The sequence below is a fragment of the Artibeus jamaicensis genome, unplaced genomic scaffold, assembly GCF_021234435.1.
Source record: "Artibeus jamaicensis isolate MK-2021 breed Jamaican fruit bat unplaced genomic scaffold, CSHL_Jam_final scaffold_3307, whole genome shotgun sequence".
Lineage (NCBI taxonomy): Eukaryota > Metazoa > Chordata > Mammalia > Chiroptera > Phyllostomidae > Artibeus > Artibeus jamaicensis.
The window spans coordinates 1,790,509-1,810,299 of NW_026522040.1; the positions used below are offsets into that span (position 1 = coordinate 1,790,509).

At 36.1% G+C, this 19,791-nt stretch overlaps 1 protein-coding gene and 1 pseudogene across 6 annotated transcripts in view; both read left to right on the top strand.

The window, feature by feature from the left end:
- CNOT4 (CCR4-NOT transcription complex subunit 4) overlaps nucleotides 1-19,791 on the top strand; it is a 141,119-nt gene that overhangs the window by 41,375 nt on the left and 79,953 nt on the right. For all 6 annotated transcript variants that reach the window (XM_037165871.2, XM_037165872.2, XM_037165873.2 and 3 more), the window contains exon 2: nucleotides 18,837-19,102. In XM_037165871.2, coding sequence (XP_037021766.1) covers nucleotides 18,929-19,102 — 174 coding nt within the window. In that variant the 5' untranslated portion in view covers nucleotides 18,837-18,928. The remainder of the gene's footprint in view (nucleotides 1-18,836; nucleotides 19,103-19,791) is intronic.
- LOC119064263 (insulin-like growth factor-binding protein 3 receptor) lies at nucleotides 9,200-9,982 on the top strand (annotated as a pseudogene).

The window sequence follows — 19,791 nt, forward strand, 5'->3', positions numbered from 1 at the left end:
TCCTTCAAAAAAAAAACAACAACAGCAAACATGTAATATGTAATTGGTGTCTGTGTAGGTGCACAAACATTTAAATATTAGAATATGGGATTGTGGGTGACGTTTTTCAGAAAAGATGTTATTTTTAGAGAGAGGAGAAGGGAGGGAGAAAAGGGAGAGAAACAGCAGTAGGTTGCCTCTGGTGCGCGTCCTGACCAGGAACTGAACACGCAACCCAGGCATTGACCAGAATGGACTTGGTGCCCTTTCACTTTGCAGGACAGCACCCAGGCGAGCCACACTGGTCAGGGCAACGTTTTTTTTTTTTCTAATTGTTGCTTTCTTGTAATCACCAATATTTGACAGTGAAATTAAATTTACTTTTTATGGAAAAATTAGACTTGAAATAGAGTCTTAAGTCACAAAGAGAATGGTACCTTATTTTTAGGACTGTAAGATGCACTGAACCATAAGATGCACCTAGGTTTTAGAGGAGGAAGATGGGGGGAAATTTTTGAAGCAAAAAATGTGGTAAAATACTTAACCTGTGACCCCACTCCACTGCTGCACATCCCGCCCTGCCACCAGCCAGCCAGGTAAGCTACATTCGAACTATAAGATGCATCCCCCCCTTTCCCTCCCAAATTTGGGAGAAAAAAAATGCATCTTATAGCCCGAAAAATACGGTATGTTAATATGTAAAATAATATTGGAACTATGGATACTTCTTTGAAACCTAGAAGTTTTCAAAAGTAAGAGTTAAAGAAAATAGAACTGCTGTTAAAATCCTCTTAATGTATTATCCTTAGACCTTCAATAGGCGGAGCATGTAATATTGGCATTTCATTGGGCTGTTCAAAGAATATAATGACATTTTCAGATATTCCTAACTGCTTGAAGTATCATGTATTATGGGAAACATGCCCTTCCACAAATCATTTGTTGGTGTTACCTATACCAACAAAAGAGAGAGAATTTTGACTTAGACCAATAATATTCAAATTAAAGTGGCATTTCTCCCTTCCCTTTCCTTTTTTTCTTTTTTATTGTATTGCTTCCATTCCCATTTAACCCCCTTATACCCACCCCCCCTGCCTGCAGTCACCACCCTTCCCTTTTTCCTCGATGGTTTTCCCCTTCTATTCCTTTCCACAGTATATTATTGAATACAATTTACATGAAGTAAAATATCGATCGTTTGCATATGTACACACACTGGTCTGCAGCACCCAAATGAAGGTAAGGAACGTCACCATCTCTCCAGATTGTTTATTTGTGCCCTTTTCAGCCGGTACAAGTGCCCCAGCTAGGAGCCAATCATTCTGATTTTTGCTTGGCTTTGTCTGTTCTTGAACTTTGTATAATGAGATCATATGTACTCTTTTTTATTTGACTCCTTGCACTCAACGTAATGATAATATGTTTAAGGTTTATCAAGTAGCATTTTGTATTAGGTTTTTTCTGCTGTGAAGTAGGATTGAATTGTATGAATGTAGCACGGTTTATCCACTCTGTTGTTGATGGACATTTGAATCATTTCCCTTTTTTGCAGGAGTGTGGGGAAGCAGTTATGAGTAATGCTCTGTGAGCTTTCTCATGCAGATCTTTTTGTGGGCATACGTACTCATTTTGCTTGGGAATATATCTTGGAGAGGAATTTCTGGAATTTAGGGTATATATGTTTAAATTTACTGCTAATTCCAAAGCAAACTGCTAATTCCAAAAGTAGTTATTCCATTTTATATACCCTGATCAAAATATGTCGGTTCTAGTTGATTCATGTCCTAGGTTTATTGACCATAGTTATTCTGGTGATTGTGTAGTAATGTGTTTCCATCTAGTATTGATTTGCATTTCTCTGATGACCAGTAGCGTTGAACACATTATGTGCTTTTGTTCATTTGTGTAAATTATATTGTCTTTTAGTACTGATGTATGGAATTCTTTTTGTAGTTTGGGTATGATTTTTCTTTGTCAAATACATGTGTTGTAAATGTTTTCTGGCAATGTGTACTTACCTTTTTACTTCATTAATAGTGTCGTTTGGTGTGAAAAAGGCTTTAATTTTGATAAAGTTCATTTTACTAAATTTTTATTTTATGCCTATTGCATTTTATCTGGTGAGAATTCTTTTTCTTACTCCAAAATCATGAAGGTTAAATGTTTTACTAAATGTTCTTCTAAAAGCTGTATGTATATTCTCATTTTTAAATTGATTTATTTTTCTCTTTATTTTTTGCAGGAGTTCTTTAGTATTTGAGATAGTAGTCTTTTGTTAGCAATATGTAATTTGGCATTCACATTTTTAACTCTGATTCATCTGAAATTAATGATCTCTATGATGTTAGGTAGAGCTTCACTTATTTATTTACATAGATACTCAGTTTCTTCAATATCAGGCATGGAAAGATCTAACTTTCTCCATTGAATTTTTTTTGCTATCTGTTCAAAACCAAGTACCTCAATTTTAATTTCCTTTGTTTTAATTTCTGCAACTTTACAGTAAGTTTTGAAATCTGGTTAAGTTCTCCAACCTTGTTTTTCAAGATTGCTAGGGTATTATAAGTCCATATAAATTTTAGAATCAGCTTGCTGATTTCTATTTTAAAAAGCCTATTTAGATTTTGACTCAAATTGCATTGAATGTATACATTAATTTGAGGATAGTTGATGTCTTAAAAATACCAGGTCTTCCAATTCATAAACATTGTGTATCTCTATTTATTGAGGTCTTTTATTTTGGCAATATTTTGTGATTTAATGTAGATGTATTTCACATGTCTTGTTGAATTTATTCCTAGGTATTTGATATTTTGTTTGATATTATTATGAATGATATTCTGGTTTTACTTTATGTCTTCATTGTATGTTACTAGTATTTAGAAATACTAGTGGGGTTTTGTATATTTTTTTATTTATTGATCTTGCTAAATTCACTTAATAGTTCTAATAATTTTTCTACTCCTTTGGATTTTCTGTGTATGAAGTGATGTTATATGTGAATAAAAGCTACCTTATTTTGCCATGTATAATGCATACCCACATTTTTGACTCAAACTTTCAAGAAAAAATCTTTCATTTTAATTTTTTAATCCAATTATGTATTGATTTATTTATATTTAGATACGTATTTTTTGTATTATAAAGGAATTTTAGCATTTACTTTTGAACATTATGGTATAAGAAACTTTATGTAACAAATACTTACAGAACACAAGAACAGATAAAAGGTATATCAGGTACCACTCATGTATAACGTGCCCCCTTACTTTCCCTCAGAAATTCGGGCAGAAAAGTGCACATTATACACAGCAAGAATGTGATAGTTCTTTTCCAGTCTTTTCTTTTTTTCCTCTTTCCCACCCTCCCCTTCTGACTCTCTCTCCCCACTCCTTCCCCTCCCTCCCTCCCTTCCCCCTTCCTTCTCTTCTTTTTCTCTTTTTTTCTGTCCTCCCCTCGCTCTTCTCATGTGCCTCCTCCCTTTCTCTTTGTCTTACTGCACTGGTTAGACTTCTAGTAAAAAGTCGAATAGGTAAGTTGTGGGCAGAGCATTTTGACTTGTTCTTGACTTTCGAAGAGAGTTTACCATCAGGTATGATCTTAACTGTAGGTTTTTTATAGATACTCTTTATCAGATTGGGAAAGTTTCTTTTTATTTCTAATTTGCTGGGAGTTTTTATCATGAATAGATGTTACATTTTGTCAGATACCTTTTCTGTGTCTTTTGAGATGAACATGATTCTTTTTATTCCATTAATGTAGTGAATTTCACTGATTGACTTATGAATATTAAATTAACTTTGCATTCCTGGGATCAATGACAGTCATGGTATAATTTTCTTTAATATATTTGCTGTATTTTGTTTGTTAATTTTGAAAGAATTTTTGTGTCTGTGTTCATGAGGGTTCTTGTTCATTAATTTTCTTGTAATGTTTGTGTCAGGTTATACTAAAAGAATATGTGGCCTCATAAAATGCCTTTGGTAGTATTTCCTCTTCCACTCGTCTCTAAAAGAGCTTGCGTAAGTTTGCTGTTAGTTATTTTTTAAATATTTGGAGGATTCACCCATGAAGCATCTCGGAAGGTTTTTTTCAATATAAATTAAGTTACATTAACATATAGATGACAATCTAGATTTTCTGTTTATTCTTGGGTCACTTTTAGAACGTGTTTTCACAGAATCTAGGCATTTCCTTTTTGTTAAATGTATTGGTGTACAGTTTACAATATTCTCATTTATGTTTTCAGTACTTGTTATTTGTACTAAAATCCCCCTTCATTATGATATTGGTAATTTGTGTTTGTCTTCTACATTGTTTTTTGATTTGCTCTTTACATATAATATTTCTTAATTAAAATTTTTTTAGTATTGGCAAAAAATTCTGGAATAATAGTAATTATAGCATTACATATTACTCCTGATTTTGGTGAAATTCCTTTAACGTTCCATCATCAGAATGTATTGGGGTAGATCTCCATTACCATGTTATAGGATAATCTTTGTATTCCAAGTTTATTAAGAAATTTTATAAGGACAAGATACTGGGTTTTATTAAGTAACTTTTTAGTATTTCTTGAGATAGCTTTTTGTTTGGACCATTATAGCTGATAAATAATATTTTCTATCATGAAGTCCTTATACTTCTAGGAAAACTACTTAGTTTATTTAATATTGTTGAATTAACATTATATTTAGAATTTTTGTATTTATATTTTCATATGCATGATCTGTAGGGTTTTTTTTTACTCAGATTTTGGTATTAAGCTTATGATCTAGTCCCCTCATTTGTATACCCTCTTTCTCTCTGGTCCTTCACTACAATTTTAAGCGCCTACTGCATACATAGCACTATCTACTTATCCTTGTTTCTTATTGTAAGGCTAATTTATTTGTCTTTGTTTTGGAGACTGAATTTTGCAAATCTAATGTTGCTACTTGAGCACATTTTTTTTCACCTAATTAAGTTGTAGTCTGGGTTGTTAATCAGACATTCAGTCTAGTAATTCTGTGGTTCTTAGTTTGATGTAGATTTCTGCTTGGTTAATGTATTTTTGTATACTCCTATTGCTTTAAAGCAGGATTTTCTCTTTTTAAAAATTCCTATATGTTAAAGTTTCTCAAAGTATTACAGGTGTTACAATTGACCATAATTTGCCTAGTCCCAAAATATTGGTGAATAAGTGCATGTACAATGTAAGTATAAGCCACTATCAAAGCTTAGACACTTTACTCACAACTTTTACATGTTGTAAGTGTAGTAACTTTGTTTATAGTTATCTAAAGCATGTTATTATACAAACACATTATTACTATCACCAGTCTGATTCTTGAAGTCCCTGCCCCATTAATAGGGCGGGGACTTCAACTACACTGTAGTTTTTGCAGTCATTCTAACAGAAGGTAATGGCTGTGTACTTCTGTGGAAGACCATGACTGGATTGAAAAATGGTGTGGAGATTGTAACTGGTTAAATGGTGCTTAATGGTTTATTTTGGTCATTTCTTTTTATTCTCCTCTTTTCATCCTTCTGCCTTTATATTTTTCTTTGTTCATATTTAATTTTTATTATTACTCCTTTTGGCACTTCCAAAAGGAGTAAAATTTTTTCTTTTGAAACTGTACCCAATTTTAAGTTTGAAGGAAAAATTTTCACTCTTTGTATTTTTATATACAAATAGTATGATTATTTAGAAGTTTACTGAGGCTTTCAACATCAGGAACATTTTGTAAATGTTTAATAAGTGTTGATTAACATCATTGGGGACAGTTTTACTTAATACTTTCACATGTATTATTCAGAATGGTGGTGTTTTTTTGTAGTTGTCATATGGTAGGTATTTCACATCAGTATTTCTCAGATACTGTACTTACTTCCTAAATTTGGTTTAATTGGAAAATAAGCCTGTTCCACAGTTTAACTCAAGTTTCTGACATTTTATATTACAGTATGAAGATACAGAAAGAATTTTTTATTTATATTAACATAGTGCTAGGAGTTTCTCATGGCATGGCAGGGCCAGCTCTGCAGTAAAAGTAAATGCCTGGAGTGGAGAGAAATCATTTGCCTAATATGATGCTAAAAAGATTTCCCCCGGAGAAGGTTAAGACATAGTTTCGAAAGAAGTCTAACATATAGACTCATACTCAGATTTGTGAGGCTTCCCTGTTCATTTAGAGCAGGGGTTCCTGCTACTTGTTTTTGTAAGGCCTAAGTATGGTTTTTACATATTGCAGCGGTTAAAAAAATAAAAAGAAGAGGAATATTTTTGACATGAGAAGACGAAAGGAAATTCACATTTCAAAGTCTGTAGATAAAGTTTTATTGGAACACAGCCATACATTTATATAGGTATTGTCAAAAGTGCCTTTGCCTTTCAGCATCAGAGTTGTGTGATTGCAAATGTGTATGGCCCACAGAGTGTAAAATGTTTAGTATATGGCCCTTTACAAAGAATATCAGCTGACAACTGGTTTAGAGCCTCTTATTCAGTTAACATGTTTTCCATTCCAGTTAAGAAACAGAATATCCTTCATTTCCTCAGGATTTGCATGTACATACGTTTTAGTCATTTTTTTAAACCTGTAGATTTTAATTTCATGAAGCCATTTGAAATATATAATTATTTAAATAGGCCATTTTGGCTGTTAATGGTGACTATGTTTTTTCTAAATTGCTTCACTTATAGTTGATCATGGACTTTAAAATTTATTTTAAAGTATGTGTACGGAGTATACTTATGTGCGATTTAGAGATTAATAATACAAGCACTTCAGAGACCCGGCCTTTGAGTTGGTCGAATAGGTTTACATTGTTATATGGATTTAAGGCTTTTTTTTTTAGCATCATTCTTTATGACATATAACAATGGTCTTTTGTTTATAAAGTATTTTATTGTTTAAAACATGTGGGCACATAGATTCCCTTTGAGACTGTCCACAGAAATACAGTTAGCTTAACATTTTCTGCTTGAAACTAGTTCGTAGGAATAAATAGTTGTACATGTAACAGAGAATTCTGAAGTGTGTACTACATTTACTTGGCTTTATAGTGTAAAACCATTATCATTCTAGATTTTACTGAGTCACCGTAGAAGCAAAACACACATGTAGACATGGGAAGAACAAACCAAATTGAAACAGTAATTTTGTCTTGTTTTTATGAGAATTAATAATTATCAGTTCTGTATATAGGCCTCTTAAAATCTTAATTAATCTTTTAATTTTATCCCACGTAGGCTACATGGTAATGTATCTAGAAATCAGGTATATAGTATTGAAAGTTATAGGTAGAATTTATAATAAGCTTGATTCCTCTGTTTGTTTAGCATTAATATTTAAAATGCACTTCTTTTTTCATTAAAAAATCACCATCCAGATGCCTCTTATCTTTCCTTCTTCATGAATCCTGTTTTACCCTACTGTCCCGTGTACACTCAGCCAAAAAATTGAAAAGATGCCCTTCCTCAGTAGTCAGTGCTTACCATGAAGTGGAAAGACCAGAGTAGTGGTGTAGTATGAAAGAACTTAGGGGTAGATGGATTGGAACTGATCTTGGTAGAAGAGGAGCATTTGTTTGGAAAGCATGTAATCTGGGATTGGAATTTAAGAGGTTGTAGAATTTTAAATGACTGGGAGACAGATTTGAGTTTCTAAAGAAGTCACATTTAACCATGTTAATAAACCTTAATTAAAAACAAAATTCTGAGAGGATGAGACTGGCCCTTGCTCTTTAGTATTTCTCTTTGGATTAATTTTTCTACTATACATGTTACTACTTGTATATTATAAATTAATGTAGAGAAGCATCTCTAAAGGACTGAGTTTTCAGTCCAGAGTGACTAGTAGAGTTTTAGCTTTTGATGCCTGGAGGCATTTGTTTCAGATAGGTGTCTGGGTGAGTCCTCAAAAATCTTGAAATAGGCTTACCTTTCTGCCATGCATGTTTCCCCTACTAAGATGTGTTTTTTGTTGGTTTGTTTGGTTTGCTTTTGCTGAATCGAAAAGCATGTTGATGGCCCTGGCTGGTGTGGCCCAGTGAAAAACACATCAAAGTAGGCAGCTTCTGTTGGCAACCTGTGCAAGTATGGTAAAGAACTAATCAGCACACTAATTAGTCTCCGCTTTGATTTTGTGCAATTTGATTTTTATCTTATAACACTATCAGGCTTAGCCCTGAATTTTTTAAACTCCTAGCCTTCTTCTCAGCATCAGCTGATGGGAAACAGGTTGATGCAGATTTTTTAATTATACATTCAAAAGATTTTTAATCTCTTCATTTATTCTTTTCATTTTTTTATTGTACTTGATCTTTAACTAACTTAAAATAGTCTTTCCCATTAGAGATGTAAATGTTCATTTTCTAAAAATTGGAAGATAGGGGAAAATAAAGGAAAAAACTGCTCATAGCCACCCTTCCAAGAGAAGAACCTCATGCTCTCCTGGTATATATTTTTTGAACCGGTCTTCTGTGTACCCTTTTCCCCAGAGTTGTGAGACCCTATGATTTGTTGTATACATTTGCCCATGGTACAGTGTCGAATATAGTAGATGCAATGTTTGCACTCAGAGGATTCAAAGTTTAATATCCTTAAAAAGTTATTTTTGAAAATTAATTTGCTCTTATAGAAGAAATTATAATCATAGGAAAGGCTCAAGTTTCCAATTCATCCCATTTCCTTCACTGTTTTTGTAGATATAATCACTGTTACCAGTTTGTTTATAACTTTTTCTGTGGCTTTGCATATGTATTTATATTTGTATATATAGAAGATATCTGGTTTCTTCTTTTAATATAAAAATGTTATACAGTAACTGCAGTTAGCTTTTTTCCTTCAGTGTGCTTGTATGTACAGATTCACCATAGTTCATTTTATTGGTATACCATAATTTTGCCATTTGCTATTGGTGGCATGCTTCTGGTTTCTTGCTCTTACAAACAGTGCTGGAGCTGTTTATGTATGCCTGCTCATTAAAATGTGCAACTGTTTCTCTAAGGAAGATACAGGGAAGTGGAATTAGTGGGTCATAGTGAACATTGGAATGGAATCATTCATATTGCTGTTACAGTTGGACCTTATAGCAGTTATCGTGTATCACTCCTGTTTCAACTTATATGTTGATATTGTTTAACATTTTATTTTATCCTTGTGAAGTCCAACAAATTGTGTTACTTTATGTAACTCTACCCTTGACATTGGAGTTGGGAATGTCGTCTGGCAATGGGGGACTCCGTAGAGACCCAGATCCCTCCGCTCACCATAGGCAACTGCCAGGCAGAGTACAGCCTGCATCTGTGTCTGCCTCGCCACCCACCTCTGGTGCTTCTTGGCCTTTCTGGCCTGGGCCTGGGTGGCTTCCTCCTCACTCACAGGACTGGCCTGAGCAGTGCTGAAGCCCCTCGGGACTGGGTCTCCTTCTTGAGATCTTTTGGCCAGCTGACCTTGTGTCCTGTGGTATGAGTCCCACATTGTGGGCTTACTGGCCATCTTGAACTTCGGAGACGTTCCAAACAGGGACAAGATCCATATGTCTCAGGCCAAGGTCCTGGGTAGCCATGTGGGATTGAAAGGTTCTTCTGGAGGAGAGCTCATCCTTATGTTATAGCCAGGGTGACCACAGAAAGGACCCCAGGAACCTGCCTGTATTTTACTGCTGCTCCAGGACTCCTGACTGCCAGCCAGCTGTCTATATATATCCTGCTTAAAGGAGAGAACAGGAAATGCCACCCCGAGATCTAGAATAGCTGCTCACCCTGGAGGAGCTGGCTCTGTATGGCTCCAGGCTGCTGGTTTTGGGCTTCTCCCTCCACTTTGGTGACATTCTCTGCTCTTTTACTGCTCTGTGTGTCCATCTGCATGGGAGCTCTACTGGTCTGGACCCCAGCTTGAGGACATTGGCCTAGATCCTGTCTTGTTCTCAGGGCTTGGCTTGACTGCTGCTTGCATTCTCCCAAGAGCACTCTCACCTGCTGTTTGTTGTTTTTTTAATTTTCTTTCTTTCCATGTGTGAATCAACTTCTTGAGTCTTGGTTGTGAGTTGGAAGAGATGTTAGCAAAGTGGAGAGCTGGAATTGGGGGTGGGGGGTGAGCGGGAGCATATAACAATATTTTGCCTAATGTTGCCCAGTATGTTTATTAGGAATTGGATTGAGGTGGGAATTACAGAGTATACTGGTGTTGGAGGTTTGGAGGACTTTACGTTGGTGACTCTTAATCTGAGAAATAGGTTGTCATAGGGCTTGGGTTACTGAGTTATTCCCATGGTTGTACCTTATCTTTGGAAAACACCTGGTTTTGATTGCAGCTCTGTCACCATATGCTTCTGAAGTAGAATCAATAACTTCAGCTAGTTCAGAGTCAGGCGGGTTTGTTCATGGGAATGCTTTGAACAAAATTTAATGGGAAAAAGGAGAACACTTCAAGTACCTCAGGTTCTCCCCTCACCCCCAAAATACTTCTGGTCCATAATGCTGTCCTGTCCCGTTCACCCAGAGGCATTCACTGTCCTGATTGAGATCTGTCATTTTCTGTGCATCCCCAAAATACAGTCGTTATAGTTTCAATACTGTTGAAATGTGTGTGAATTTATATGAGCACAGTTACATTCTTTTTTGCTTTCTTTGTTCAGCATTACATATACGAGGTATTTTGTGTAGCTATAGTTCTTCATTTTTATGCAGCCATCATTTCTTTAAGTATTTTTCCTTTTCCTTTCTTCTTCTTCCAGTATTCCCATTATGTGTATATTGATACACTTACTGGTGCCTACATTTCCGAAACTTTGTTCATCTTTCTCTGTTCTCCCCCCCCCCCCCCACTGCACACTCGCTGTTGATCTGCCTCCTTTTGTTGCACTAGTTCATTCTTCTTCGCCCATGAAAACACTGCTGCGCCCCCTAGTGACTTTCAGTAGTACTTTCCAACTCCAGAATCCCCACTTCTCTTAACATCTATCTTTTTATTGAAACTCTGTAGTTGATGTGACATTTTCATTACACTTGACTGCTTTAATCATGGTTTCCTTTAGTTCTTTGAACATATTTCAAATGGTTCCTTTGAAGCCTTTGTTAAATCCAACATCTGGTGGCTCTCACAGGCTGTGTCTGTTGCCTGCTTTCTTCCTGGTGTACATGAGTTGTACTTTCCTGTTTCTTTGCATAGCGTATCATTTCTGGTTGGAAACCGGACATTTTATTTTATATAGCAGCTATGAGTACTGCTCTCCTCTCACCCCTCCCAGGGCTTGTTATTGCTATTTGCTTATTTGTTTAGTGACTGGGTGGCTTATTGGAGTGAAGTCTGTTCCTCTCTCCAGTGTTAAGCACCTGTTGTCCCCGAGGGACACAGACTTGGGTGTGCCCATGTTTCCCCCGGGTGACAGTGTTTTCCTCAGGACTCTCTTCCACTGTCTCTTTCCTTGACTGCACCCAGATGTTAATAGCCAGCTGACAACCTCCTTGTTTTCAACAATGCCCTAGGACACAAATTGCTTCTCAACTTTCAACTTGATCCAAAAGAAATTTGAGCTCACTTGAAGAGATAGCTCTTGAGATCAGAGCTTTGAAGTTTGTTCTGACCCCAGGAGGGCTCATCCTAGATGTCTTATTCTCTGCTTTTTCCTTATTCTCTCTTGCCAACTACTGGTGTACAGTTCAGCCTGAATCAGAATCTTCTCCCAGTTGTTTTTCATCACAAGCTCCTTGGCTTTGAGATTGCCCTTAGGCGTGAACTTCATACCCTGGTGCATAGGAAGTCTGTTCCTTTGGAAGAGATTCAGAGCTGTCTGTTTAACTGCAGCCTTCACCTTTCCAGCGCAATCTCTGGTTCTGACTCAGGAGTTGCATAGCCGGTGTAGTGGTGCTCTTTCCACTCCGTGTGGCAGATACCCCAGTTCAGTGACTGAGCACTCCTTAGATTGGTATACATTAGTCTCAGGTCTTCTCGTTTTGCCTTTCCTGGTGTGGGAGCTCTGCTTTATAAAGCAGTTGGGTGGAGGGCAGTCTAGGTCCTAGTGTTTCAACATGCAGCAGCAACATAGGGATTCTTTCCCATGAATGGCAGTTGGGTGGAAGAGGGGAGCTCCCACCTACTGGCTGCACTTCGCTATCGCATCAGGTAGCTTTGGGCAGGAGGAGAAGTGCTGGTGTCCTGAGTGTTCTGACTGGTAGCCTGGTGAAAGGGCAACCTGTGTGTATGGCTCCCAGTGTGGAGTGAAGTTGCAGTTTCACTGAGCCGGAAGGGAGAGGAAAGGAGAGAGAGAGCAGGTTTCGGTTCAGAAACCGTGCAGGGTGTCCAACCTTTTGGCATCTCTGTGCCACATTGCAAGAAGAGTTGTCTTGGGCCACACATTAAATATATTGTGACACATAACCACAAAAACATCTCATAATCTTTTAAGTAAATTTATAATTTTGTGTTGTGCCGCATTCGCAGCCATCCTGGGCTGCATTTGGTCCATGGGCCATAGGTTGGACACCCCTGTGTGATAGTCTTGCTGTTTTCCTGAGTTTTAATACATTTTCTTGGATAATGATTCTTCATTTGTCTTAGGCCTTTAGAATCATTTCCAGATACTTGAAATGGTTGGTTTTAAGTAATTTTCACCAGTTTCACTGGGGAGTGGGTTCATCGAACTATTATACTGGAAGTGGAACCCAGAGAGATCTTTTGAAATGTAAGTCAAGTCATTTCTTTGTTTAAAAATCTGTGGTTCTCTTCATTTATTTTGCAAAGAAAGCCAAAGTTTATCTAGTGGCCTGTGATGAATCGTTACAAGATCCTGGACCCACCGCATCTCTGTGTTTTTACTTATTTATTTAAAGATTTTATCCACTTGTTTCTAGATAGAAGGGGAAGGAAGGGAAAAAGGGAAGGAGAGAAACGTTGATTGGCTGCCTCTGACACGTGCCAACTGGAGGCCAAACCCACAACCTAGGCATGTGTGCTGACTGGGAATCAAACCAGCAACCTTTTGCCCTGTGGGATGATAGCCAGCCAACTGAACCACACTAGTCAGGGCACATCTCTGTTCTTATCTTAACTGTCCTTCCTCTTGTTCTATTCCAACCATTCTGAATTTGCAGTTCTTCAAAAACCCTAGGCATGTTCCCTGCTTGGGGCCTCTCCACTGACTTCTTTATGCCTGGTCTGTTCTTTTCTCAGGTATTTGCATGGCTTATTCAGGTACCTCCTTTAAATAAATGTAACCTACTCCAACTGGTCCATTTACATTTTCATGAAACCTACTCCATCTGGCCCCTTCAAATTGCAGTTTCAGCTCTGGTACCTTCTTTTTCTAAAGCATTATCACCTTTTATCAGTATTTAATTTACTGATTTATTATGATTTTGTTTAGCTCTCCCAGTTAAAAATTAGACTGCAGGGCATTGATTTTTACTGGTTATGATCAGTTAATGTATCCCAAAGACCTATACTAGAATTTGAAACATAGTAAGAGCTTAATAACTACTTAGTGAATCACTGAATGAAGATAAGGAAGAACTGTTAGAATGGCAAAAACCTTCATTGGCCAGCTGTCTAACTTTATTAATAAAGTTAGAATCTGTTTATACAGATGGAGTAATAAGTGTTATTAGTGCACTAGATACAATTAGAACAACCAGTTAGTTTTCTTGATAAGAGAGGCTAAATGTGCTTTTTTGCCTTTTTGTTTTAAATCCTCGTCGAGGATATGTTTATTGATTTTAGAGCAAGAGGAAGGCAGGGTAGGCGGGTGGGGAGAGAGAGAAAAAAGAACAAAACAAAACATTGATGTGAGAGAGAAACATGAGTTGTCTCCCGTTAGGCTTCCTGAACAGAGAGTAAATCTGCAACCAAGCTGTGTGTTCTGACTGGGAATTGAACCTGCAACCTTTGTTTGGTGTAGGAGACAGTGCTCCAACCAACTGAGCCACTGGGCTAGGGCTTGCCTTTTTGTTTGTTTGTTTATTTGTTTGTTTGTTTATTCCCTCCTCTAAAAGACTAATCGTTGTTGAATACTGATTAGTTGGATAACTCCTCATTCTCCTGACCCCAGCCCTTAGGAACTTCTACTTTCTTTGTCAATGAATTTGCCTATTCTAGATAACTCATTATTAATGGAATCATATGATATTTGTTTATGATGGCCTTTCTTTATTTAGCATGATGTTTTTAAGGCTTATCCACATTGTAGCATGTATCAGTTTTGTGTGTGTATAAATATTATATTTATATATGTGTGTGTGTATAATACACACACACACATTGCATTTTGTCTATCTGTTCGTCTGCTGATGGACACTGGGTTATTTCACTTTTTGGCTATTGGGTATAATGCTGCTATGAATACTGGGTTAAGAGTGTCTGTTAACAATCCCTGCTTTTGGTTCCTTCTGTATGTACTCAGAAGTAGAATTGCTGGATCATAAGCTAATTCTATGTATAACGTTTTGAGGACCCACCAAACTGTTTTCTACAGCGGCTGCAGTACTTTACATTTTATACTGTATTTTTTAAAAGATTTTATTTATTTATGTTTTGAGAGAGAGAAAGGGAGGAAGAGAAGGAGAGAAACATCAGTGTGTGGTTGCCTCTCACATGCTCTCCCCACTGGGGACCTGGCCTGTAACCCAGGTATGTGCCCTGACTGGTAATCAAACCAGTGACCCTTTGGTCCACTGAGCCACACCAGCCAGGGCTATAATGTATTTTTATACATATCTTTTGAACAGTGTTCTAAGCTCAGAGCCATGTATGCAGCACTCGATGAGTAATAAGGCATTTGGGGGTATGATTTTGAGTGTATGATTTTTATCTTGTGCTCTTTATTACATGGTAGGTGAGATTTTTGGTGATTCTAGAGCATTATTATGTATGTCAGAATTTATACTGTGTTATAGCATTAGTCGCAGGTGATATAGAGAATAATAACTCAGGCAAGGAGGTAGAAATTTAAGCTTTTGAAAAAGTAATGTCATTTTTACTTTTTGAACTTTTGCACTTTATACCCAGAGATATACAATAATGACTTTAGTTATCATAATTTCTATTTTACCATGTTAGAAAGGGCATGGGTTTTTAAGTTGACTATCTTACTTTCTAATTGTGTCCTTAACACTTAAAGGCTGGGTCACCATTTGGCCTCAGTTTCATCTTTTATAAGGGGATAGCACATTTTTACCAAGTCACTGTGTGGAGTAGATCATATATGTGAAAATGAATTTTTTCCAAAATTTTGGAAAATGAATTAGTCAAAACTACTGAGTCAAAAACAGATCACCCTGTGCCATAATCCCCTACCTCATCCAAAAAGTCATTGAATTTACTTCCGTTTCCATTTAAAAACATCTGTTGTTTAAAAACATTTATTTCTGTGTCTTGTAATTTTATAAACCTTATTTTTTTTTAGGATTTTGTTTGTTATTAGAGAGGGGGAAGAGAGGGAGAAAAAGAGGGACAGAAACATTGATGTGCGAGAGAAATATTGATCTCAGTTGCCTCCTGCACACCGCCACCTAGGGATCTGCCCCACAACCCCGGCATGTGCCCTGATTGGGAGTTGAACTGGTGACCTTTCAGTTTGCAGGGTGACACCCAATCCACTGAGCCACACCAGACAGGGCTATGGCTCTTATTGTTTTAATTCATCATTTATTTTTATTTTAATATTAGTTGACTGGTTTATGAAATAAAAATTATTTTTCTGTAAATGAAAATCCTGGCCCAAGATACACGGAGGGGAGAGACTTTATTTCAAAACATATTTTAAAAGCGTGGTTCTGTGGGGTTTCATAAAGCTTATTTCTCTCTACTTGAAATTCCATTAAATTTTGTGTCTTCAGTATTTTTCAGATGAGTACATTTGAGTCCTAGATAGAGCTTTCGAGTGCTTTATCCAAAGTCATACAGTTACTTTAGTGGAGGAGGTGAGGCAGAAGTCAGCTCTCTTACTTTGTATTCTGGGTGTTCTTTCACATCAGACTTTCCTCCTACATTTTACTAGTTGTGTGATTACGTCTGGCCACAGGCTTGCGTGGTGTCTCTCCATGGTGCTAGAAGCGTACAAAATGTACTTGGTTTTGTATTAACCTTCTCAAGGGACTTTCTTGCTATTTTATCCTTTCTTTCCTCTCTAGACTGGGAGTTTCATCCTCTTCCAAACCTTTTTAAAATTAAAAGACAGAAGCAATCAAAAAGCAAAATCTCAATACGTCACTTTTAATTTATAGTAATTTACTTTCTAGGTAGTTTTTCAGTTCATAAACCCTACATATTGTTTCTTTCCAGCATCCCATAAATTATTTTACTTAAAACTTGAATAAGCTGTAGTTATGAAAATAAACTTTTATAATCAAACATGTATTACATGGGTAGATAGCACATTTATTTTAGTTTAGTTGCCTGTTTAGTAGATAGCACCCCTTGATTATTATAGTTTTTTAGTTGCCTGTTTGTAGAACACGTGTTTGAGTCTGTATTTTCTACTGGTATAGTTTTTGGATATTCAACTTGGAAGAGCCATTAGAAGTCTCTAAACCTCTCATTTTATATACGAGAGAACTTGCAATGGCAAAATTGGGTCTGCAAGGCAAGGCACCCTAATTGTTCATAACTACATATACCATTTCTTTCTTTTTAAAAAGCCTTATTTTGAAATAACTATAGGAAGATATTTCATTTTTCTGCTAATTGTTAACAAAAGTCATGTAATTTTCCTAAATGAGATGAAGATAATTTTTTTAAGTCAGCCATTTGAACTGCAAAAATATTTGTTATAACAATTCAGGTAATACAGATTTTTCAGAAAATAAATTTGTAGCTTACTTTCCTCTATTTTGTCTTATGATGTGGTAACACTTTGGTGTGTAACCTTTCATGTGCTTTATTTTTTTAGAGAAAACAAATCAAATATATTAGTCTTCAACTTGTTTTTAAAAGTAAAAAACATTGTAATAGACATCTCAATTGAACACACACATCTATCTACCTTATTATGACAATGTCATTATTAATGATTTCTCAACGGATTACGTGCAGTTCTCTATCGGTATGAGCAATGCTGCAAAATGTAGCAAAATACCTGGTACACACGTGTGAGTATTAATGCCGGACAGGTGTTAAGGTGGTACAAGAGAGTGGGAAAGAGCACAGATTCTGGGGCTGACTTCCTGGAGTGAATCCAGGCTGTACCACCGAATTGCCGTGCAACTCGAGACAGGGTGCTCTGTGCTCCCATTTCCTCCTTAGGAAGAGGAACATAGATCAGTGATAATGTCTACTTTGTGGGGAGACGGACTTCTCTGACAGGTGGGGGGAAAATGCTATTTTACTGTTTACAAGCCAAAAAAGATTGGTCATCTTTTCACATGTTGTAATCATTTGTAATTCTCTGAACTACTCATTCTGTTCTCATTTTTTCTTTTCACTTATTTGCCTTTTTAAAATTGCATTATGAGATTTTAAAATATGTATTCTGGACACTAACTCCTCATTACGTATCGTGTATGTATCCTTTACTCTCTTGCTTGCCTTTCATTGTGTTTATGGGTGTTTATTCCATGTCACTAAGTTGAACATGCCTTTCTTTTAGGGCTTCTGAATTTGTTTTTCCCTAGGAAGACCTTCTGTATCCCAAGATTTGAAAAAGTCCGTTATTTTTTCTAACATGTTAATAATTTATTTCAAGGTATATTTCTTTTTTTTTTTCAAGGTATATTTCTTTACACAGATCATCTGGGGTCTGTTTTGATGGCAGCATGACATAGATATGTGCTGTGTTTCTCTTAAAGTGGAAGGGACCAGTATCCTATTACTGATTAAGTGGGCCGTCCTTGCCACATTGATTTGTAATGTCACTTTTATAAAATACTAAATCTCATAAATTTATAGTTACTTTTCTAGACTTTTAGTTTAGTTTCTTTGATCTTACGTGTATATTTGTGCCAGTGTCAAATTATGTAAATAATAGTAGCTTTGTAATACAGTTTAGTATCTGATGGTACAAATCCCCACATTTCCCCCCAGAAGTTCTAAAGCAGTTCTCATGCATTTATCCTTTCATGTCAACTTTAGAATTATTTTGTCACATTATGTAAAAAAAAACAAACAAAAACCCTCTTATTTTGACAGGTATTGGTTATATGGAGCTATATTTTGGAGGCTATCAGTTTTTTAACCTAAAATAGTGATTTCACCCTAATGTTACTACCAGTGACTTTAACTTAAATTGTTACCTAAGACTTTTCAGTTGTGCATAATTTACAAAGATACATTATTTTTTATTTATTTTGTATAATATGTGCTTATTCTCCCAGAAGTTTTTGTTGACACATTATACATATTTAATTGTAAAGTTAGATTATACAGCATACTTTTTAAAAAACTTTAACCTTTGTTTTCTTTGGTAAGGGTTTGGTATTAACATGCAATTTTAGATGACTGAAGCCTTTTTCATTAGGCTTATTTTGTAAATTATGATGCATTTTAGAATAATATCATACTCCTTCAGTTATGTGGCAGTTTTAAGTATCACTAGCTTTGAGGTCAGAGATAAGACAGTTCACAGTGTATTTGAAGGCTGAAGATGCTTCTGTATATCACTTATTCCCCTAAAATGTGCTATGATTAGTACTAGATTGTTACTAAATGTTTTATGTTGAAAGAAGGAAGTTCTTCTGTTTTTCTGTTGAATCAGAACAGTTAATGCCAAGCTTTTTATCTTGACATGCAGAAAGTTTTAGGATTCCATTCTGAACTCTATTCTGAGATGATAGCAAAAATGATCTGATTAATATTTTTCAAAATTTTTGATAAAATGATTCTTGATAATGCAGTTTTTTCCAGTAGTAAATAGTATATTTTGTTTCTTTTCATGCAGGTCTTTGAAGTTCTACATTTTAATTCTCAGTGCTGAACTTCTTTCTCCCTTAAATTATTGTAAACTTTTGCTGCTGTTTAATAAACGTGAAGATGTCTCGCAGTCCTGATGCGAAGGAAGACCCTGTGGAATGTCCTCTTTGCATGGAGCCCTTGGAGATAGATGATATCAATTTTTTCCCTTGCACCTGTGGCTACCAAATTTGCCGATTTTGTTGGCATAGAATTCGCACTGATGAAAATGGCCTTTGTCCTGCATGTAGAAAGGTAAATACTCCAAAGTAACTTTGTATACATGTGTATGAGTAAGTAGAATCTTGGCTTTGTTGTTCACTAAGAATATAACCTTAGTAAAGTCACATAACCCCTTGGTTGGCCTTTAGTTTGACTGTTTAAGAGGATTAGGAGTAGAGAAGCAGAGAATTTAAGTAGGGTGGTATAAAACTGGAAAAACACATTTAATATTATACCTGTGGGGGATTCGCTTTAACTTTCTAATATGAAATAGAAGTCTTAATGTTTACTAAAATATGTCGTGGGTTAAAATGACAGAAATTCTGGTTCAGAAGCTAACAGTTACTCATTTCATGAGTGCGAATAGCAGTTCTAGGCTGATGCTGCCGCCCCCATTGTGCACTTCAGGAAAATGCGCCTTTGAAGAAACTTGGCCCGGGCATCAACTAGTGGGTAATGAATGGGTTTGGGATTCAAATATGTCTTTTGAGTCTCTTCTAACTGCTTTAAAAAAAACCCACTATTTAAAAAATATTTTCTGGGTTTTGTTTTAGGTGCAAGAGTAAGTAGGTGCAAGGGTTAGAGCATAGTGAGTGACCTGTTAGCGTGAGGAGGACTGTTGCATTTCTATTTTGAAGGACTTCATTTGTGCTTAGAACTTCATGCAAGTGTCTGGTTTTTGCTGTATCTTTAATGTTTGTATGATTGAAACCTTTTTTTCT